Source organism: Rhinoraja longicauda, chromosome 42 (assembly GCF_053455715.1).
Source record: "Rhinoraja longicauda isolate Sanriku21f chromosome 42, sRhiLon1.1, whole genome shotgun sequence".
In the NCBI taxonomy this organism is placed as follows: Eukaryota; Metazoa; Chordata; class Chondrichthyes; order Rajiformes; family Arhynchobatidae; genus Rhinoraja; species Rhinoraja longicauda.
In genome coordinates, this window is record NC_135994.1 from 9,391,086 (window position 1) to 9,414,710 (window position 23,625).

General features: G+C 48.5%; 1 protein-coding gene across 3 annotated transcripts in view; it reads right to left on the reverse strand.

The window, feature by feature from the left end:
- Nucleotides 1–23,625, reverse strand: part of LOC144612020 (sodium channel protein type 8 subunit alpha-like) — a 255,684-nt gene that overhangs the window by 71,047 nt on the left and 161,012 nt on the right. For all 3 annotated transcript variants that reach the window (XM_078431465.1, XM_078431467.1, XM_078431466.1), the window contains exons 14-15: nt 6,075–6,207; nt 873–1,111 (exon numbers count right to left, since the gene is read on the reverse strand). In XM_078431465.1, coding sequence (XP_078287591.1) covers nt 873–1,111; nt 6,075–6,207 — 372 coding nt within the window. The remainder of the gene's footprint in view (nt 1–872; nt 1,112–6,074; nt 6,208–23,625) is intronic.

A 23,625-nucleotide genomic window follows, 5' to 3' on the forward strand; every position in this document is an offset into this window, starting at 1 on the left:
GAGAAGACTAGAATTTCAAAGCAGTGATGTAATGCTGAGGCTCTAAAAGGCGCTGGTCAGACCACATTTGGAGCACTGTGAGCAGTTTTGGGCCCCATATCTGAGGAAGGATGTGCTGGCTCTGGAGAGGGTCCAGAGGAGGTTTACAAGAATGATCCCAGGAATGAGTGGGTTAACATATGATGAGTGTTTGTTGGCACTGGGCCTGTACTCGCTGGAGTTTAGAAGGATGAGGGGGGGACCTCATTGAAACTTACCGAATAGTGAAAGGCCTGGATAGTGTGGATGTGGAGAGGATGTTTCCACTAGTGGGAGAGTCTAGGACCAGAGGGCACAGCCTCAGAATTAAAGGACGTTCCTTTAGGAAGGAGATGAGGAGGAATTTGTTCAGTCAGAGGGTGGTGAATCTGTGGGATTCATTGCCACAGACGGCTGTGGAGGCCAAGTCAGTGGGTATTTGTAAGGCAGAGAAAGATAGATTCTTGATTAGTACGGGTGTCAGGGGTTATGGGGAGAAGGCAGGAGAATGGGGTTGGGAGGGACAGATAGATCAGCCATGATTGAATGGCAGAGTAGACCTGATATCTCTCTGCATCACCGTCTATATTTCTCGTTCCCCTTTCCCCTGACTCTAGTCTAATGAAGGGTCTCGACCCGAAACGTCACCCATTCCTTCTCTCCAGAGATGCTGCCTGACCCGCTGAGTTACCCCAGCGTTTTGTGTCGGTCTGGGATTTAATAAAGCTGGTTGGAGGGAAAAGAAAGTTGGCCTTGAGATCCCGGTAAATGCATGTGAATAACATTCTGTGGAGGCACGCAGAGGAATGATCAAATCCCTTCTTAAAAAGGGGAAGTTAAATGGTGAGCCTTACCAGGTTACCCACGAACAAAACGTGTTCAAATTGCTCCGTCATCGGGTAGTGTTCCATTGCCATGAAGAGGGTGTTGAGTCCGATACAAATGGTGATGGTCAAGTCCACAAATGGGTCGAACACAAAGGTGTGGAGGTTCTGTTTCAGCCTCAGCCAATTGGGCGAGCATTCCCAGATAAGAAACATGTTGGCAAACTTGTACCAGCAGGGAGGGCATTTCCTCTGAGACTCTTCCAGTTCTGAAACCACCAAAAGAACAGAGGTCTTGGCACAGCAGTTACAACCGTGTGCGGCTTATCACACTGAGTCATGCATCCCTGATAATTATGGTGGCGCAGCGGTAGAGTTGCTGCCTCACGGCGCCAGAGACCCAGGTTCCATCCCGACTACGGGTGCTGTCTGTACGGAGTTTGCACGTTCTCCCCGTGACCTGCGTGGGTTTTCTCCGAGATCTCCGGTTTCCTCCCACACTCCAAACACGTGCAGGTTTGTAGGTTAATTGGCTCGGTAAATGTAAAAATTGTCCCTGGTGGGTGTAGGATAGTGCTAGTGTGCGGGGATCGCTGATCGGCGCGGACTCGGTGGGCCGAAAGGGCCTGTTTCCGCGCTGTATCTCTAAATGCAATAACTGGGATAGGATACATTGATGGGGAGAATGTACACTGTCTTCAAATTAAAAATGAAAGTGAAATGAAGTTGGCAGACCAATTTACCTCCCGGGATGAATGACGTTCTATCGTATTGTATCGTATCGTATCCCAGGATTGGGATGTCAAGAACGAGAGGGGGTCGGGTTTAAGGTGGGAGAAGAAATGTTCAGAAGGAACTTGAGGGGCAACCTTTTCCACACAGAGAGTGGGGGAAAAGGACTCTATCCACCAATCTACTGGCTTCACAGGTCCATAAATGCAACGCCATACAAATAAACATACCATAATCAATAATGCAATAAGTTCATGATCAGTAATAGAGGAAAATACTATTTTTAGGGCGTCACGGTGGCGCAGCGGTAGAGTTGCTGCCTCACAGCGCCAGAGACCCGGGTTCCATCCCAACCACGGGTGCTGTCTGTACGGAGTTTGCACGTTCTCCCCGTGACCTGCGTGTGTTTTCTCCGGGTGCTCCGGTTTCCTCCCACACACCAAAGACGTGCAGATTTGTAGGTTAACTGGCTTGGTGTAAGTGTAAATTATCCCCAGTGGGTGTAGGATAGTGTTAGTGTGCGGGGATCGCTGGCCGGCGCGGACTCGGTGGGCCGAAGGGCCTGTTTCCGCGCTGTATCTCTAAAGTCTAATGTAAAGTCCACTTCACGATAGTTCAGCTTGGTTTAGTGATACAGCATGCACACAGGCCCTTCGGCCCAACGAGTCCACTCAGACTAACGATCGCCCGTACACTAGCTCTATCCTACACACACCAGGGACAATTTACAGAAGCCATTTAACCTGCAAATCTACAGGAACAGCAGATTGGGTAGAGTGCTCCAGAAACCATTGATGGAAGATTACCACCTCTTGACCGTTTGCCCACGTACTAATAATAATGAGCACGCCTGTGGTTTTGCTATGTAATGCATTTAGTCCTGGCTGTAAAATTGTGACCTTTCTTCTGGAGCTGTTATTAACTAGTGCCAAGGGTTTTTCAGCAGCTAGCCTTGGCTGAAAGAATTGACTGTGGCACGGTGGCGCAGCGGTAGAGTTGCTGCCTCACGGCGCCAGAGACCCGGGTTCCATCCCGACTACGGGTGCTGTCTGTACGGAGTTTGTACGTTCTCCCCGTGACCTGTGTGGGTTTTCTCCGGGTGCTCCGGTTTCCTCCCATTCAGTTCTTCACTTACAAGGTTACTGAAAGAATCTAGACCTTAGAACACAGCACAGGAACAGACCCTTTGGCCCACAATGTCCATGCTGAACATGAAGCCAAGTTAAAGTAATCTCATCTGCCTGCGTGTGATCCGTCTCCCTCCATTCCCTGCATATCCATGTGCCTATCCAAAAGCCTCTTCAACACCACTATGGTATCTGCCTCCACCACCACCCCTGGCAGCGCGTTCCAGGCCCCCACCACCCTCTGTGTAAACAACCTGCCCCACACATCTCCTTTAAACCTTGCCCCTCTCACCAAAGGTACACCTCATAGTCTTTGATGTTTCCACCCTGAGAAAAAAAAAGGTTCTGCCTACTCTATCTGAGCCTCTCAGAATTTGATATTCTGTGAGATCTACCCTCCAGAGACAACAATCCAAGTCTGCCCAACCTCTCCTTAGAGCTCATACCCTCAGTCAGAGAGTCGTAAATCTGTGGGATTTTCTGCCTCAGAAGGCAGTGGGAGGCCAATTCTCTGGATGCTTTCAAGAGAGAGCTGGATAGAGCTCTTAAGGATAGCGGAGTCAGGGGGTATAGGGGGAAGGCAGGAACGGGGTACTGATTGTGAATGATCAGCCATGATCACATTGAATGGCGGTGCGTACAGGCTCGAAGGGCCGAATGGCCTCCTCCTGCACCTATTGTCTATTGTCAAATCCACTCAATTCTATTTCACCTTGAGACATCTCTGGTGGCGTGGTTGCCAGTGAAGGCTGTCAACTGTACGGTCTCTTTCTTTTCTTTAACACTGGAGCCACTGTCGCGTTAACGACAGATGGGGGAATTGACTTAGCTTGGGACAAGGAATTGAAACTGGTTTGCCTGTGATCGTTAGACTTGCAGATCCTGGCAAATGCCCTTCGGCCCAACTTGCCCACACCGGCCAACAGGTCCCAGATTTACGAGGATGTTGCCAGGACCAGAGGGTGTGAGCTATAGGGAGAGGTTGTGCAGGCTGGGACTCTATTCCATGGAGTTCAGGAGGATGAGGGGTGATCTTATAGAGGTGTACAAAATCATGAGAGGACTAGATCGGGTAGATGCACAGAGTCTCTTGCCCAGAGTAGGGGAATCGAGGACCAGAGGACATAGGTTTTACATGAAGGGAGAAATATTTTACAGGAATCTGAGGGGTACGGTAGCGCAGCGGTAGAGTTGCTGCTTTACAGCGAATGCAGCGCCTGAGACTCAGGTTCGATCCTGACTACGGGTGCTGCACTGTAAGGAGTTTGTACGTTCTCCCCGTGACCTGCGTGGGTTTTCTCCGAGATCTTCGGTTTCCTCCCACACTCCAAAGACGTACAGGTATGTAGGTTAATTGGCTGGGTAAATGTAAAAATTGTCCCTAGTGGGTGTAGGATAGTGTTAATGTACGGGGATCACTGGGCGGCACGGACATGGAGGGCCGAAAAGGCCTGTTTCCGGCTGTATATATATGATATGATATGATATGGTAACGTTTTCACACAAAGGGCGGTGGGTGTATGGAACGAGCTGCCGGAGGACGTAGTTGAGGCTGGGACTATCACAATGTTTAAGAAACAGTTAGACAGGTACATGGATAGGACAGGTTTGGACGGATATGGGCCAAACACGGGCAGGTGGGACTAGTGTAGATGGGACATGTTGGCCGGTGTGGGAGGGTTGGGCCGAAGGGCCTGTTTCCATGCTGTATCACTCTATGAGTCTATGAGATGCGCGGGGGGTGGGGGCCTGGAACGCGCTGCCAGGGGTGGTGGTGGAGGCAGATACCATAGTGGTGTTTAAGAGCCTTATGGATAGGTGACGTTTCACAGAGTGCTGGAGTAACTCAGCGGGTCAGGCAGCATCTGTGGAGAACATGGATAGGTGACGTTTCACAGAGTGCTGGAGTAACTCAGCGGGTCAGGCAGCATCTCTGGAGAACATGGATAGGTGACGTTTCACAGAGTGCTGGAGTAACAGCGGGTCAGGCAGCATCTCTGGAGAACACGGATAGGTGACGTTCCTGGTCTGAGTGCTTCTTCAGACATTGCTTAAAAATGTCCCGTCGGCAGGTTTGATTATAATTTTAGTTTAGTTTAGTTTAGAGATACAGCACGGAAACAGGCCCTTCGGCCCACTGAGTCCGTGCCGCCCAGCGATCCCCGCACACTAACACTATCCTACACACACTAGGGACAATTTTACATTTATACCAACCCAATTAACCTACAAACCTGGGGATAGAAGGAATGGGTGACGTTTCAGGTCGAGACCCTTCATCCAGTCTGAAGAAGGGTCTTGACCTGAAACGTCACCCATTCCTTCTATCCAGAGATGCGGGCTGTCCCGCTGAGTTACTCCAGCACTTTGTGTCTATTTTCGGTGTAAACCAGCATCTGCAGTTCCTTCCTACATAACCGACCACCTTGTATGTCTTTGGAGTGTGTGAGGTAACCGGGGCACCCAGAGAAAACCCACGCAGGTCACGGGGAAAACGTACAAACTGCGTCAGGATGGAACCCGGGTCTCTGGCGCTGTGAGGCAGCAACTCTACCGCTGTGCCACCGTGCCGGCCTGGGATAATGTCGGGATTGTTGCAGAGAGAGAGGAGGGCTGTACTTTCAGGGGGGTAAGTTAAAACGGTTAAGTTAAGACAGGAGTCGAAAAGTTAAGATGCCATTTGTGTCCATTCATGAGGTCCATGAGAAAGAACTATATCTAAGAGCAGCTAATGTTAGTAGGATGGCTGTTGATTGCAATCTGTGAAGTTTAGAGATACTGCATGGACACAGGCCCTTCGGCCTACAGAGTCTGTGTCGACCACACCCGTTCTGTGTTATCCCACTCTCCCATCCACTCCCTGCACACTCAGGGCAATTTACAGAGGGCCGATTAACCCACAAATCCGCACGTCTTTGGGATGTGGGAGGGAACCGGTGTCAGGGGTCATGGGGAGAAGGCAGGAGAATGGGGTTCCGAGGGAGAGATGGATCAGCCATGATTCAATGGCGGAGTAGACTTGATGGGCCGAATGGCCTAATTCTGCTCCTCGAACTTATAGACTTATGACCAGTCTGTACGGAGTTTGCACGTTCACCCCGTGGGTTTTCTCCGGGTGCTCCGGTTTACTCCCACGCTCCAAAGACGTGCGGGTTTGCAGGCTAATTGGCTTCGGTAAAAATTGTAAATTGTCCCGCGTGTGTCGGGTGATGCTCGCGCACGGGGTGATCGCTGGCGGTCGGCGCGGGCTCGGTGGGCTGGAGGGGCAATGTTTCCGCGCTGTATATCTCTATCCTTGAACCCGTACGATCATTTTTAACCCCTTAGAAAGTCAGCCCACCCAAAGCTGCCAGGAAACGTGCGTGTGACGTACCTTCCAGTGTGTTGGTCAGGACACTCAGCACGCTGTTCGCACGGTCTTTCCTCCCGAACGAGGCGTTCAACTGGTCCATGGAAACCAGGAGGGAGCCCGATAGCTTCTTCTTGCTCTCTATTTCAGTGATCGGCTGCAAGTGGTTAAATGAAAATTAGTACAGTGGCGGCCATTTTGTTGAAGGTGAAGAATGGCAGTGGGCAGCGTGCATGCTTCATCCATGGATTAGCGGGTGAGAAGAGGAAAGGTCAAAAAAATCAGTTCAACCATCAAGTATAGCATCCTGCACTCGCCTGGCTAAGTACTCCAACTTACGTTTAACGCCAGTTTACCATGAACAGACGCACGCTGCCTAATCCGTGCTTCGGTCCACTCAACCATGATGGAACATCTGGCCAGCAGTAATAGAAAGGAGGGTGTCGGGAAGAACTGCAGACGCTGGTTTACACCGACGATCGACACAAAAATGCTGGAGTAACTCAGCGGGACAGGCAGCATCTCCGGAGAGAAGGAATGGGTGAGCAGTCGGAAGAAGGAATGTCAGCCATTCCTTCTCTCCAGAGATGCCGCCTGTCCCGCTGAGTTGCTCCAGTATTTTGCGTCTATCTTCGTAATAAAAGGCGTGGGGGGGTAAATGCACTCAAAGAAATGAAGTTATTGCGATTTACAACTTTCCACGTTGGAGTCATGACACGTGCATGACACATTTTTGCTCGACGATTAAATCATTTTACAACTTTTGCATCTCTCTAATTCAGCTTCATCGCCTTCCCCAAACTCTTGGTCACACCAAACACTGGCCATCCGTTCTCTTGAGCACTGATTCCATGAACAAACTTCCCGCTCCCTTATCCAGGAGAGCAATCGGGGCCATACACTCTCTCTAGTTTAGCTTAGTTTGGATAAACAGCGCGGAAACAGGCCCTTCGGCCCACCGGGTCCGCGCCGACCAGCGATCCCCGCACATCAACACTATCCTACACACACTCGGGACAGTTTACATTTGTACCAAGCCAATCAACCTACAAACCCGCACGTCTTTGGAGTGTGGGGGGAAACTGGAGCACCCAGAGAAAACCCACGCAGGTCACGGGGAGAACGTACAAACTCCGTACAGACAGCACCCGCGGTCAGGATGGAACCCGGGTCTCTGGCGCTGTGAGGCAGCAGCTCTATCGCCGGCCTGCAGAATCCTCCACCGTTAAGAAGCCCAGGCCTGCACTATTATCTCTGGAAATCAACCTTGCGTATCCTTGTGTAGAAAGGTGGCTTTAAACCAAATAGTGGGGGGAGGGGGAGGGGGGGAGGAGACAAATTAGAAAGACCAGGATGGAGTTAATGGGAAGGAAAAGTTAATAAAGACCCCAGAATTAACGGGACAGAAAGCTCCCGAAGGGATAGGAGAGTATGGCCAAGTGTAAGAGGAATCGATGTGAAATGTGAGATGAGCAAAGGATTAAAAATATTGTATATGAATGCGCGAAGTATAAGAAGTAAAGTGGATGAGCTTGAGGCTCAGTTAGAGGTTGGTAGATACGACATTGTGGGGATTACATAGACGTGGCTGCAGGAGGATCGGGCCTGGGAACTTAATATTCAGGGTTATACATCCTATAGAAAGGACAGGCAGGTGGGCAGAGGCTGTGGGGTAGCTCTGCTGGTGAGGGATGGAATTCAGTCCCTTGCGAGGGGTGACATAGGGACTGACGAGGTAGAGTCACTGTGGATTGAGTTGAGGAATTGTAAAGGCAAGAGGACACTAATTGGAGTTATCTACAGACCCCCAAATAGTAGCCCGGATGTAGGGTGTAAGATGCAGCAGGAGTTAAAACTGGCATGTAACAAAGGTAATGCCACTGTGGTGATGGGGGATTTCAATATGCAGGTAGACTGGGAAAATCAGGTTGGTTCTGGACCCCAAGAAAGAGAGTTTGTAGAGTGCCTCCGAGATGGATTCTTAGAGCAGCTTGTAATGGAGCCTTCCAGAGAAAAGGCAATTCTGGATTTAGTGTTGTCCAATGAACCAGATTTGATAAGAGAACTCGAGGTAAAGGAACCGCTTGGAGGTAGTGATCATAATATGATTAGTTTTAATCTGCAATTTGATAGGGAGAAGGTTAAATTGGAAGTGTCAGTGTTGCAGTTGAACAAAGGGGACTATGAAGACATGAGAGAGGAGCTGGCCAAGGTCGACTGGAAAGGGATCCTAGCAGGAATGACGGTGGAACAGCAATGGCAGGAATTTCTGGGCATAATCCGGAAGATACAGGATCATTTCATTCCAAAGAGGAAGAATGATTCTAAGGGGAGTAAGAGGCAACCGTGGCTGACAAGGGAAGTTAAGGATGGAATAAAACGAAAAGAAAAGGAGTATAACATGCCTGGCTAACTGTTTCTTAAACGATGGGATAGTCCCAGCCTCAACTACCTCCTCCGGCAGCTTGTTCCATACACCCACCATCCTTTGTGTGAAAAAGTTATACCTAAGATTCCTATTAAATCTTTTCCCCTTCACCTTAAACCTGTGTCCTCTGGTCCTCGATTCCCCTACTCTGGGCAAGAGACTCTGTGCATCTACCCGATCTATTCCTCTCATGATTTTGTGCACCTCGATAAGATCACCCCTCATCCTCCTGCGCTCCATGGAATAGAGTCCCAGCCTGCTCAACCTCTCCCTGTAGCTCACACCCTCTAGTCCTGGCAACATCCTCGTAAGTCTTCTCTGCACCCTTTCCAGCTCCTGTTCCCATTCTCCTGCCTTCTCCTCATCACCCCTGACACTCTTCCTTCTCAATTGACACCCTTACTAATCATGGTCACTTTATCTTTCTGTTAACTATGGGTGTTTGCAGGACAATCGCTTTATGGATTGTCCATAAAGGACAGACAGCTCAGTTTTGTTCAATTCCCTCCCAATAAAAGACAACTTCACGTTCACAAGTTACAGGAGTCGAATTAGGCCATTCGGCCCATCGAGTCCACTCCGCCATTCAATCATGGTTGATCTATCTCTCCCTCCTAACCCCATTTTCCTGCCTTCCCCCCATAACCCTCGACACCCGTTCCAATCAAGAATTTGTCTATCTCTGCCTTAAAAATATCCACTGACTTGGTCTCCACAGCTGCCTGTGGCAATGAGTTCCCCACAGATTCACCACCCTCTGACTAAAGTAGTTCCTCCTCACCTCCTTCCTAAAGGAACGTCCTTTAAATCTGAGGCTGTGCCCTCTGGTCCTAGACTCTCCAACTAGTGGAAACATCCTCTCCACATCCACTCTATCCAGGCCTTTCACTATTCGGTACGTTTCAATGAGGTCCCCCCTTATCCTTCTAAACTCCAGCGAGTACAGACCAGTGCCGACAAACGCTCATCATACGTTAACCCACTCATTCCTGGGAAGCACCATCACAACTGGTGCAGGAGCTCAAGAGAAAATCACAGCCATGGCTATCTTCAAACCGTCCTGAGGCAACCGTGCCAGTGCTGCTGAAAACATCACTAATGCACTCAGTTTCAACCAAAGATACTAAAGGAGCAAGATGGACCACTCCATTGAAATCGCCTGTACTGAAGTGCAGTACGCAAAATAGCGTAATGTCCGCCATTTTAGTAAGCAAAACCCACCGTTCGCTCTGCCTCTCGCAGTGTAATCAGTGTTGTGGGGGAACAGTATTTGTGATGATGCCATTAAATGCAGAATATATCTCATCTATCAATTCACAGATTGTTGTTATTTTTCTTTTAAAATGTTTCTGCAAGTTTCAGCCGACTAAAATGGCGCCGTGACGTACTATGGTTTTTAGGGTCGAGTGGTCTATCTTGCTCCTCTAGTATCTTTGGTTTTAACCAAGCACCAATGGAAACTTCAGAATTCTGATGGGAAGCCAGAATTTTGCTTTAAAAACCATCCGACCAAATATTCTAACCGTCTTGTGACATGGACTAAATACTTAGATGAGTTTATTTTCGAGATACCGCGTGGAAACAGGACCTTCGGCCCACCGAGTCCACGCCGACCAGCGATCAGCCCGTACACTAGTTCTATCCTAGGTATCACAACATTCTTGATTGGTACGGGTGTCAGGGGTTATAGGGAGAAGGCAGGAGAATGGGGTTGGGAGGGAGAGATAGATCAGCCTTGATTGAATGGCGGAGTGGACCTGATATCTCTCTACATCACCGTCTATATTTCTTTCCCCCTTTCCCCCGACTCTAGTCTGACTAAGAGTCTCGACCCGAAACGTCACCCATTCCTTCTCTCCTGAGATGCTGCCTGTCCCACTGAGTTACTCCAGCATTTTGTACCAGCATCTGCTGTTATTTTCCTACACTAGTTCTATCCTACACACACCTCAGCTTAGAGATACAGCGCGGAAACAGGCCCTTTGGCCCACTTGAGGCCGCGCCGACCAGCCAACCCCCAACACTAACACTATCCTACACACACTAGGGAGAATTTTACATTTATACCAATTAACCTACAAACCCGCACGTCTTTGGAGTGCGGGAGGAAACCGGAGCACCCGGAGAAAACCTACGCAGGTCACGGGGAGAACGTGCAAACTCCATACAGACAGCGCCCGTAGTCAGGATGGAACCTGGGTCTCTGGCGCTGTGAGGCAGCAACTCTACCGCTGCAACACCCAATACATAGAGCAGCACTTCCCAGTTTCCAGAGCTCTTTTATATGGAAAGTTTCAAATTCACAGTGAGAACACTACCTCTCTCCGAAGTTAAGACAATCATTAAAAATATATTGACATAGAGCAGACATTTGCATCAGCTTCACCTGGCAACATCCTTCCATGCTTTCATCACCTCCTGCACCTACATTTATCCTCCAACCTACCTTGTGGTAGGTATTGGACTTCTCCTCAGGAACTGTTACGCTACAACACGGAGAAAATATATTCTGCACTCTGGATTTTTTCCTTTGCTCTAACTGATGTACTTGTGTTTGGCTTGATTGAATTCATGTTTAGTATTGATTCGTAAGGTCATAAGAGATAGGAGCAGAATTAGGTCATTCGGCCCATCAAGTCTACTCCGCCATTCAGTCATGGTTGACCTATCTCCCCCTCCTAACCCCATTCTCCTGCCTTCTCCACATAACCTGTGATGCCCGATTGAGTTGATTGGAACGATACAGTGCGGAAACAGGCCCTTCGGCCCACTGAGTCCGTGCTGACCATCGATCCCCCGTTCACACACTAGTTCTGTGTTATCCCACTTTCTCATCCACTCCCTGCACACTAGGGGGCAATTTACAGAGGGCCGATTAACCCACAAACCCGCACGTCTTTGGGATGTGGGAGGAAACCGGAGCACCCGGAGAAAACCCACGCAGGTCACGGGGAGAACGTACAAACTCCACACAGACAGCACCCGTGGTCAGGATGGAACCGGGGTCTGTGGCGCCGTGAGGAAGAAACTGTACCAGCTGCTTGCAGAAACTTGCAGAAACATTAAAACAGAAAAATAACAACAATCTGTGAATTGATAGATGAGACATATTCTGCATTTTAATGGCGTAATTACGCCAAGCCAATTAACCTACAAACCTGCACGTCTTTGGAGTGTGGGAGGAACCTCGAAGATCTCGGAGTAAACCCACGCGGGTCACGGGGAGAACGTACAAACTCTGTACAGACAGCACCCAAATTGTCCCTAGTGTGTGTAGGATAGTGTAAGTGTGCGGGGATCGCTGGTCGGCATCTCTAAAGCTATACTAAAATATCCCATCTTCATTAGTAGGGTTGTTAATCGCCTGGTTGTGGTGGTGACAAGGAATGTGAAAGGGCATGATTGTGCAGGTGCGTTTCTGCTGATTGGACCATAGGACCGGCTTCTCGTGATCCACTTGCTCTCTGCCAAAGATACTAGAGGAGCAAGATAGACCACTCGACCCTAAAAACCGTAGTATGTCACGGCGCCATTTTGGTAGGCAGAAACTTGCAGAAACATTTAAAATAACAACAATCTGTGAGTTGATAGATGAGATATATTCTGCATTTTTATGGTATCATCACACATACTGTTCCCCCACAACACTGATTACACTGCGAGAGGCAGAGCGAACGGCGGGGTTTGCTTACTAAAATGGCGGACGTTCCGCCCCTTTGCGTACTGCACTTCAGTACAGGAGCTTTCAACGGAGTGGTCCATCTTGCTCCTCTAGTATCTTTGCTGTCTGCCTCTCTGCTTGGCGGGGAGAAAGAAAAGGAAAGACAGATGCACTGGAGCTCCTGCGAAGCACCATTGTCACGGAGTCACTCGTGTCACTGGCCACAACGTTAAAAAATGCGCTGGTCCCGCACACTCTCGTGCAACGATACCTCGCAGATTTTCATGCGACCGCAATTTCATGGCGTCCCCATCCCGTTGCATTAAACGGATAAATGATTGCTGCCCTTCCATTTCCGATACGGTGCTCCTGTTAATCATGTCCCATTTTCCTCTCGGCTTGCAATACAACTGGCTGTTCTTTTCAGTTCGAGGCAGATTTACAGCTTAAACGTTTATACTGCTTTGCAGGTTCCTGGAGTGGAACTAATTCCTCCAAGGACGTGCATGCAGTTCAATGTTCCTCAGCGATAGACCAGCACAGCACAGGAACAGGCCCTTCGGCCCACAATGTCCATGCCGAATATGTTGCCTATTTAAACTAATCTCCTCTGCCTGCACGTGATCCATTTCCCTCCATTCCCTGTATATCCATGCGCCCATTTAAAAGTTTCTTCAACACCACTATGGTATCTGCCACCACCACCCCTGGCAGTGCGTTCCAGGCCCCCACCCCCCTCTGTGTAAACAACCTGCCCCACACATCTCCATTAAACTTTGCCCCTCTCACCTCATAGCTACGCCCTCTAGTGTTGGACATCTCCACCCTGGGGAATAGGTTCTGACTGTCTACCCTATCTATGCCTCTCATAGTTTTACACACTTCTATCAGGTCTCCCCTCAACCTCTGACGTTCCAGAAAAAAACAGTTCAAGTCTGTGCAACCTCTCCTTTCAGGTGAAACCCTCTAGTCCAGGCAGCGTTCTGGTCAACCTCCTCTGCACCTTCCAGGCCAGGTGTGAACCTCCCAACCTACCAGTTCCCTGACCTCCACAAGTCCACACACACCATCAGTCTGAAGAAGGGTCTCGACTCGAAACGTCACCCGTTCCTTCTCTCCATAGATGCTGCCTGTCCCGCTGAGTTACTCCAGCATTCTGTGTCTATCTTCAGTCCTAACCCACCGATCCACTCAGGCCTCTGATGTAGGCCCGAATCTCCAACACATCCCCACTTCAGCACCCACTTGCCTCTCCACGTACATAACTTGCCCCAGGTATGTAAGATCATGGTCTGTCCAAGCTTCTAGTTGAAACCTTCTAATCCAGGCAACATTCTGGCAAACCTATAATGTAGCTGCCCTGCGTCAAAGAGGTAGAACCGTAACTCTGTTACTGAGCATTTTGAGTTAAAATACAAATAAATGGCAATTTACTTCAGTCAGAGTATTGAGTATAGAAGTTGGGAGGTCATGTTGCAGTTGTATAAGATGTTGGTGTGGCCGCATTTAGAGTGTTGTGCTCAGTTCTGGGCACCATGTTATAGGAAAGATGTTGTCAAGATGGAATGGGGGCAGAGAAGATTTACGAGGATGTTGCCAGGACTAGAGGGTGTGAGATACAGGGAGAGGTTGAGTAGGATGGGACTCTATTCCTTGGAGCGCAGGAGGATGAGGGGCCAGATCTTGAAGCTCCTCCGCACCATCCCTGACCGTCATTCTGTGCGGTTCCTTGCCAACATCCTTGCCAACAGCACTTTTGTACTCAAGACCAGCGACGGACAATCTAGCCAACTGCGATGCCTCAGAAACGGAGTCCCCCAAGGCTCGGTACTGGCCCCCATGTTCTTCAACCTCTATATCAGCGATCTGCCACGCACGACCTCGCGCCAGTATGGATACGCAGATGACTTGGCCCTACTGCACTCGGACAAGAGTTGGTCAAATGTTGAGGATGTGCTCTCGGCGGATATGGAACTTGTCGCGGGCTTCCTTAAGACCTGGAGACTAAAACTGAGTGTGGCAAAAACCACCACAACGGCCTTGCACCTGAACAACAAGGAAGCTCAACGCCAGCTAACCGTCACCCTCAATGAGTCACCCCTACCCTACAACCCATTCCCTACATACCTCGGGGTGAAACTAGATCGGCAGCTGTCCTTCTCCCGTCATGCAGCGACCCTCTGTGGCTCCGGTTTCAACATACTAGGAGCATGGAGAACCAGCTGGGAACAGACATCGGTTCAGTCGAAAATGCCGTGCTACGCAGGCTGCTGATGGACGCAACCCCCATCGATGTATGTTGGCGTTGAACCGGCCGACCTCTTTGCGACAATTTACACTTACACCAAGCCAATTAACCTGCAAACCTGCACGTCTTTGGAGTGTGGGAGGAAACCGAAGATAGACAATAGACAATAGACAATAAGTGCAGGAGGAGGCCATTCAGCCCTTCGAGCCAGCACCGCCATTCAATGTGATCATAGCTGATCACTCTCAATCAGTACCCCGTTCCTGCCTTCTCCCCATACCCCCTCACTCCGCTATCCTTAAGAGCTCTATCCAGCTCTCTCTTGAAAGCATCCAACGAACTGGCCTCCACTGCCTTCTGAGGCAGAGAATTCCACACCTTCACCACTCTCTGACTGAAAAAGTTCTTCCTCATCTCCGTTCTACATGGCCTACCCCTTATTCTTAAACTGTGGCCCCTTGTTCTGGACTCCCCCAACATTGGGAACATGTTTCCTGCCTCTAATGTGTCCAATCCCCTAATTATCTTATATGTTTCAATAAGATCCCCCCTCATCCTTCTAAATTCCAGTGTATACAAGCCTAATTGCTCCAGCCTTTCAACATACGACAGTCCTGCCATTCCGGGAATTAACCTAGTGAACCTACGCTGCACGCCCTCAATAGCAAGATCTCGGAGAAAGCCCACGCAGGTCACGGGGAGTACGTGCAAACTCTGTACAGACAACACCCGTAGTCGGGATCAAACCCGGATCTCTGGCGCTGCAAGCGCTGCAAGCGCTGCAAGCGCTGCAAGGCAGCAACTCTACCGCTGTGCCACTGTGACCGCCCACATTGTAAGCACAGAGAGCAGGGGATGATAGGGCGGCACGGTGGGTGGCACAGCGGGTAGAGCCGCTGCCTCACAGCGCCAGAGACCCGGGTTCCATCTTGACCTCGGGTGCTGTCTGTACGGAGTTTGCACGTACTCCCCGTGTCCTGCGTGGACAATGGGGTAGAGGTGAATCGGACAGTGCCCTGGCTTATGGAAGGGCCGTTCAGAAGCCTGATCACAGAGGGGAAGAGGCTGTTCCTGAGTCTGGTGGTGCGCGCTTTCAAGCTTCTGTACCTTCTGCAGGATGGGAGCGGGGAGAAGGCGGGATGACCGGGGTGGGACAGGGACATTCTGCAAAGCAGTTGCCCACTCTGCCATTGGTTTCTCATCAGAGTGGGGACCACATTGTGAACAGCATCGGCGAGACACTGCCTTGAAGGAAGTGCAGGAGATACGTTGCTCTCAGGAGGCACAAGCAGGGGTGCAGCTGGGAGAAGAACCTCTGGGGAAGGGGTCGGCACTGGGAGGCGAGACCTCCTTGTGTCAGGATAGGAGCGATAGTGGAGAGCTCAGTGCGACGGCCGATGGTGGCTCGGAACTGGCCAACTATGAAATGCTGGAGTCCATCAGCTGCACGTGGAGTCTGAAGAAGGTCCCTGACCCAAAACCGCACCTACTCACATTCTCCTGAGATGCTGCCTCGCCCGCTGAGTTACTCCAGCACCTTGTGTCTTTTTCAGCTGCATAGATCCGTATATTTTTTAAATCGTGAGAGGAATAGATTGGGTAGATGCACAGAGTCTCTTGCCCAGAGTAGGGGAATCGAGGACCAGAGGACATAAGTTCAAGATGAAGGGGAAAAGATTTCATAGGAATCTGGGGGGAAACTTTTTCACACAGAGGGTGGTGGGTGTACGGAACGAGCTGCCGGAGGAGGTAGTTGAGGCTGGGACTATCCCAATGTTTAAGAAACAGTTAGACAGGTACATGGATCGGACAGGTTTGGAGGGATATGGACCAAACGTGGGCAGGTGGGACTAGTGTGGTTGGAGCATGTTGGTCGGCATGGGCAAGTTGGGCCGAAGGGCCTGTTTCCACACTGTATCACTCTATGACACTACGTATTATCGTGTCATAGAATCGAGCCTGGTTCAAATAGGAGTGAAGAATGGCACACCATGGGTGGTACAGCGGTAGAGTTGCTGCCTCCCAATTTGGATAGTTTACCAAAAGCACCACGGTTACACTCATTGAAAACTCCATTTCTCAGCACGATCCAATTGGGAGCAGTAAGCAAAGGGACCATTACTCTGTGAGGTCAAGTGCACACAGCAGTTCCAGGTGAGATGAGAGGACTCTCACCACAGAACACAACCGCGGCCTCCCATCCGAGTTATGTTCACGCTTCTCCTCGCATTTGATCATTCAACGATTTTAACAAAATACATTTAAAAAGTCTCAATGACTCAATCCCCTCCATTTTTCCTGGCTCTACTTTGCCAAGACGAGTAAAAATCAGGGAGACCCGCACCAAGACTACATCTACGTTAACGCAACCAACCACTACAAAGGCCATGTGCATCAGATCACATCTCTCAGGAATAGGTCAAAGCATTTGGCACACGATGAATTCCCCTTTGGAAAGCGGAAACCATTATGCAGCCAAATGTGGTGGCCATTTTGAACAAACGTGGTAGCCATTTTGCACAAACGTGGTAGCCAATTTGAACAAACGTGGAAGCCATTTTGAACAAATGTGGTAGCCATTTTGAACAAATGTGGTTGCCATTTTGCAAACGTGGTAGCCAATTTGAACAAACGTGGTAGCCATTTTGAACAAACATGGTAGCCATTTTGAACAAACGTGGTAGCCATTTTGAACAAACGTGGTAGCCATTTTGCACAAAGCAATATCCCACAAACAGCAAATGAGATGGAGGAGTGTTGCTCAAGACCATGCTTTAAAAAGCACCATGGATTCTTAAAATCCGCGTGTAGGTAGGACTATTTTTATGTCTTATCCAATGCATAGAATCTGGCTCCAATTTAGGCACTCCTGTTAACCACTACCACGTCATCCTAGCTAACATTTTCAAGCCTTTGGACTCAATAGGCAACTGAACTCCAGCAAAATATGAGGACGTATCTTGAAAAAGAATAGATTGACTTGATGTGCAGGAAGGAACTGCAGATGCTAGTTCAAACCGAAGATAGACACAAAATGCTGGAGAAACTCAACGGGACAGGCAGCATCTCTGGAGAGAAGGAATGGGTGACGTCTCGGACATAGAACAGTGTGAAGAAGCCCGGCCCGAAACGTCACGCATCCCTTCTCTCCAGAGATGCTGCCTGTTCCGCTGAGTTACTCCAGCTCTGTGTGTCTCTCTTAGATTGACTTGATGGTTCAGTTTCCTTCCATCGCAATCCCATGGAGGAACCATCGAGCTTTCTAGTTCGGCTGGAGGGATTAGGAAAATAAAATGAGGTTCTTGAGATGCAGCCACATCGTCAAGGTATTTATCTCTCTGGTACTGCGTTTGGCCAGACCAGGCCGAGGGTCGGTAGCCTCCCCACTTCTCCATGGGGGATGAGGGAACAAGGAAGGATATTATTCTGAAGAACATTCAATATTTGCGTTCTCACACGCAGTTAGGGCGGATATCGGCCTGCGACTGAAGGCCTCCCTTCTGGAAAGAGAACCGGTGCTTTGGGACCAGAGAACGGAAAACCAAGTGAAAGGTGAAAGAATCGTAACAAGGAAAAAGACGACAAAAGTGTAACACGACAGCCAAGAACTTTCCACTGTGAGCATTCGCGAGAACAGATTCATGCAAAATCCCACAGACGTCGAGACTCACACAACATGATCGGCGGTTACCTTTTCGATCAAAGCTACAAAAATAATTTCACTGATACAAATGGAACCCAAAAATGTTTGTACGCCCAATATTTGAATAGAGAGAATGCATCAAGCGGTGAAAAAATTAAAGGATAGAAATCGGCCATTTTCTTTCAACTATGCCACAAGCTTCATAATTAACAGTCATGTTTGGCAGAAAGCAAAGATGATCTGAGGTAAACTTCGTCTCACAATGAAAGACCATGCCCACACCTACTTGCAAAACTTTTACAGCATAATTGTTATCTTGTACGAAAGCGTACTTTAAAAAAAAAAAAATTATCTTCAAAAAATAATAATTTGAAAAGCAGGTTTTACGATGGGTATTTTTGGCCGGAGAAATCCTCAGAGATCTTTCCACTAGGTTTGGGCTTTTATAAAAAGACACTTTGGCTAAAGTCACCAATGTACATGCCTTTGCCCCACATTTGCAGTGGAAGGTAAGGTACTCCCTGAGGATTTTTTTTTTCCAGCCTCTCTCCGATAAAAAAAAAAGGGGAGATCTAAATAGCCAGGTATGAAACACTTTTGGTGTCTCTGTATCAGTACGGAACAATAGACAATAGGTGCAGGAGGAGGCCATTCGGCCCTTCGAGCCAGCATTTAGGCCAGCAAGGTAAAGCTCCCTCTGAACTGTCTACCCCATCAGTCTCTCCCCCCCCACCCACCATCATCTACAGTGCAAGGCATTGTTAACATTTTACACCTTGCCATCGACAGACTTCCGAGTGAAATTGCCGTTTAACACCAATTGGGATATATATATATATACATTTGCAGAATCAAGATCAGGGTGAAAGGAAAACAAAAGGAGACCTTATCAGCATAGGCTGGATTCAAATCCAGGTTTCAGATTTGGAGATTTTACTGTCCTCTGTTTATCCACTGCCCAAAAGAATCCCCCCTCCGTTTCAACTTGAATGAAAATGCTACCCAATAATTTAGCTTTTCGTAATTTGGTGATAATGTGCGAATCGGGTTTGTTAAGTGGTTAATGTGCACAGATTGTGCAGCCTGCCTTTGAAACAACAAATGTTTCAGCTGCATTGCTGGGCCTTTCTTTTATAAATGTATGCCGCACCTGGGCTTCCAGTCACGAGAGGACGACATCTTTGTGTCGGGTCTCCTGAGATTAGATCGGTAAATTCAGGTCACTTCCCCCCCCCCCCAGCTCAGACCCATGTTTTTAGCCTGCTGACTGAGTGGGGGAGCAGATTTTGGCAACAGGGCAATGCAAATGATTGGACTCCAATCTCCAATGATCCAAACTGCAAAAGCACAAAGTGCCTTCTGGTTTTCTTGAACTAAAGTGCGCCATTTGGAGCCATTTTACAACAGGTTTGTCGCCCAGTGATGTGACATAACATGCTTTATGTCAACAGGAACCGTCTCTGCTTTGCAGCAATTGAGGTGTTGTCAATTCAGGGGATGAAGTCATCCATTTTTGAAGAAGGCTGAAAGCCAACTTCTCAGGCCTGGATGCCAGCTGCAATGACCAACAACTGATGCAAGCAGATCTTTAAAATGATCCCAGTGGGAACATTTTTTTTGGGGAAAAAAGTCAACTTAGTTTTGATAATTTGTGCTATTAATTTTCATCCACATTAAGCTGGACACAGCACTTGGGTCAAAGTGGGCGGAACACAGAGGTTCACCTCCTGTGTTTAGCACTGGCATTCTGAACGTCCGGTGTCATGCCAAAGACCTGGAGCACAAACATATACTTCAAGTCTGGCTAGAATACAAAAAGGAAATGATGTCACTGAAAAATCAGCTCGTTTAACCAGCCAGGGTTGGGACCCTGGTCTTTAAATTATGCTGCAAGCTGCAACAATACAAATGCTCTGTCCACTTTTTGTTCCCCAGCCCCCTAAACTCCAATCTAACTACAGCTTCAGAGAAGCAACTGACATCTCTGCTTAAGCAACAGAGGGCGAGACTTCAGGTGAACATTTGTGCCATGGCATCCAACAGCATAATTTCGATTAATCAGCATAGAACAATGATCAGCCTTAAATAAAATGGACTGATCAGATGTCTCCAACAGTCCTCTCAGTCTTGGTGCTTCTCAATCCTTGCTTCAAGAGAGACCTGGTGAACATATTGTGCAAAGCCAAAATCCGTCAGAGCAACTTAAAGCTCATGCATTTTGCAGAATGTAATTAAAGAGACAGTATCCTTCATTGTATCCATTGGGGAAAATAAAACGTTCTTCAGGCACGTTACTGAAATCGAGGAAAGCTCTAAAATGAGCAATACTGGCTCAGAAGGAATCAGCTACAATCATGTGCAGATGCTGGTTTAAACCGAAGAGAGACACAAAAAGGCTGGAGTAACTCAGGCAGATCTCTGGAGAGAAGGAATGGGCGATGTTTCAGATAGAACGTCACCCATTCCTTCTCTCCAGAGATGCGGCCTGTCCCACTGAGTTACTCCAGCATTTTTTTGCGTCAAACTACAATCATGATTAGTGTTCTTTTGCATTCTCTTTTGATTGTAAAATATATTCCTGTTTATATTGCAAGCACTGTTTATATTACATAGAAGGAAAGCTTCGATGAAAATGTGCAAATCAAGGGTTAATGTGCAGACTGCTGTCTTTGGCACGTTGCCATTAATGCAACGAATACTTCTGCTGCATTGCGAGGCCTTTCTTTGAAAACTGTCTGCCGCATCTATGCTTCTATGTGACAAGAGGGCAGCATCTTTGCTCTGGCTTTCCTCTATCCACAAACTGGATGGCCTGGTCCTAGTTTGGGGAGTAGGTTATAAATAGTTTGCATGATTTAATCTCTCGATCAGCCCATGTTAACGATTGTGTCACTGGGCATGGTAACGTCTTTGCATGGGTTTCCTCTTGGAAAGAAACAGCTAACACAATGGCCGTTTGGCACTAGGCACTGTTTCCACACAGAGGGTGGTGGGTATATGGAACGAGCTGGAAGATAGACACGGAGAAGATTTACGAGAATGTTGCCAGGACTAGAGGGTGTGAGCTACAGGGAGAGGTTGAGCAGGCTGGGACTCTGTTCCTTGGAGCGCAGGAGGATGAGGGGTGATCTTATCAAGATGTACAAAATCATGAGAGGAATAGATCGGGTAGATGCACAGAGTCTCTTGCCCAGAGTAGGGGAATCGAGGACCAGAGGGCATAGATTCAAGGTGAAGAGGAAAAGATTTAATAGGAATCTGAGGGGTAACGTTTTCACACAAAGGGTGGTGGGTGTATGGAACAAGCTGCCAGAGGAGGCAGTTGAGGCTGGGACTATCCCAACGTTTAAGAAACAGTTGGACAGGTACATGGATAGGACAGATTTGGAGGGATGTGGACCAATCGCAGGGAGGTGGGTGGGACTAGTGTAGCTGGGACATGTTGGCCGATGTGGGCAAGTTGGGCCAAAGGGCCTGTTTCCACGCTGTATCACTCTATGACTCTAAAATGCTGGAGTAACTCAGCAGCGTCAGGCAGCATCTCTGGAGAAAAGGCATAGGTGACGTTTCAGGTTGAGACCCTTCTTCAGACCAGAGGAGGTAGTTGAGACAGGGACCATAACAACATTTAAAAGTCATTTGGACGGGTATATGGATAGGAAAGATTCAGAGGGATATGGGCTAAATGCAGGCAGGTGAGACTAGTGTTGAAGTGGAGAGGATGTTTCTACTGGTGGGAGAGTCTCGGACCAGAGGTCATAGCCTCAGAATTAAAGGGCACTCTTTTAGAAAGGAGGAGAGGAGGAACCTCTTGAATCAGAGGGTGGTGAATCTGTGGAACTCGTTGCCACAGAGGGCTGTGGAGGCCAAGTCAGTGGATATTTTTAAGGCAGAGATAGATAGATTCTTGATTAGAACTGGTGTCAAGGGTTATGGGGAGAAGGAAGGAAAATGGGATTAGGAGGCAGACATCGGCCATGATAGAATGGCGGAGTGGACTCGATGGGCCGAATGGCCTAATTCTACTCCTATAACTGTTGAATTTGTGAGCGTAGATGGGACATCTTGGTCAGCTTAGACCAGTTGGGCCAAGGCAGGGGGAGGGGGAGTCAGTCTAGCCCATGACAGAAGGGGGAGGGGTTGTACAGTTTGATAGCCACAGGGAAGAAGGATCTCCTGTGGCGTTCGTTCTGTGCTGCATCTCGGTGGGACCAGTCTGTTGCTGAAGGTGCCCCTCAGGTTGACCAGTGTGTCACGGAGGGAGGGGGTGAGCTGTATTGTCCAGGAGGCTCCGCAGTTTGAGGACACCGACAGGGAAGGTTTAGAGGGATATGGGCTAAATGTGGGCAGGTGGGACGAGTATAGATGGGGCATGTTGGTCGTCAGGTCAAGTTGGGCTGAACGGCCTTTTTACATGCTATGTGACTCTAAAACCCCTCAGCTTTTTGGTGCTATAAACCAACCACGCCACAAACCGCCATTGGGGTCTTCAAACTCAAATATTTGAAATATATATTTATAAATATGTATTTCTGAAGAAGGGTCTCGACCCAAAACGTCACCTATTCCTTTTCTCCAGAGATGCTGCCTGACCCGCTGAGTTATTCCAGCTTTTTGTATCTATCTTCTCTTATAAATTGTTGCAAGCCACTAAAATGTCCATTAGAAAGCATTTGGATTTCATTTTTACCCTCAAGCATATGAAAGTTAACACCATAACCCACACCAATTGATCAAAAAGTATGCTAAACCCATTTGTGAAGGCAATGCTTTTTGAAATACTGTATATAACTCTGTAGTTTAGTTTAGTTTAGAGATACAGCGCGGAAACAGGCCCTTCGGCCCACCGAGTCCGCGCCGACCAGCGATCCCCGCACACTAACACTATCCTGCACACACTAGGGACGATTTACAATGACACCAAGTCAATTAACCTACAAACCTGTGTGTCTTTGGAGTGTGGGAGGAGACCGGAGCACCCGGAGAAAACCCACGCAGGTCACGGGGAGAACGTACAAACTCCGTACAGACAGCACCCGTAGTCGGGGATGGAACCCAGGTCTCCGGCGCTGTAAGCGCTGCAAGGCAGCAACGCTACCGCTGCGCCTGGGAGAACCCCCCGGGAGATATCGCCAACAGTTTTTGAACTGCGCACGTCCCACTTGGCACTTGGCTGATCCTCAATGTTAACGAGACCCAAAATGGTCTATAATGGAGAATGCGAGGGGAACACTAAACGCTGGCCTTCAGAAACAGGTCGGGCATCTTCTTGATGAAGCACAGAGCACACAAGACAGAGAGGAAGGATACTGTCTGTTTAAACTGCATCGTCAATGCAAAATAGCTCACACCATCTATATTTACACGATTCCACGTGATTCATGCTTTCAGGTGGCAAACATTAGTGAAGCTCTGCAGGCATGCTACTTCTAAAGATATCGACCTCTGGCTAAGTGCCCATCAAATGAGGGAGACGGGAAAAGTAGGGGGTTGAATGCTGGTTGCAGGATTCCAGAAAATGCCTTAGAATGTAATCAGTACCAATCCTGAATAAATCTCCTTTTTTTCCACCCAAATAATTTGGAAAGCATTCTT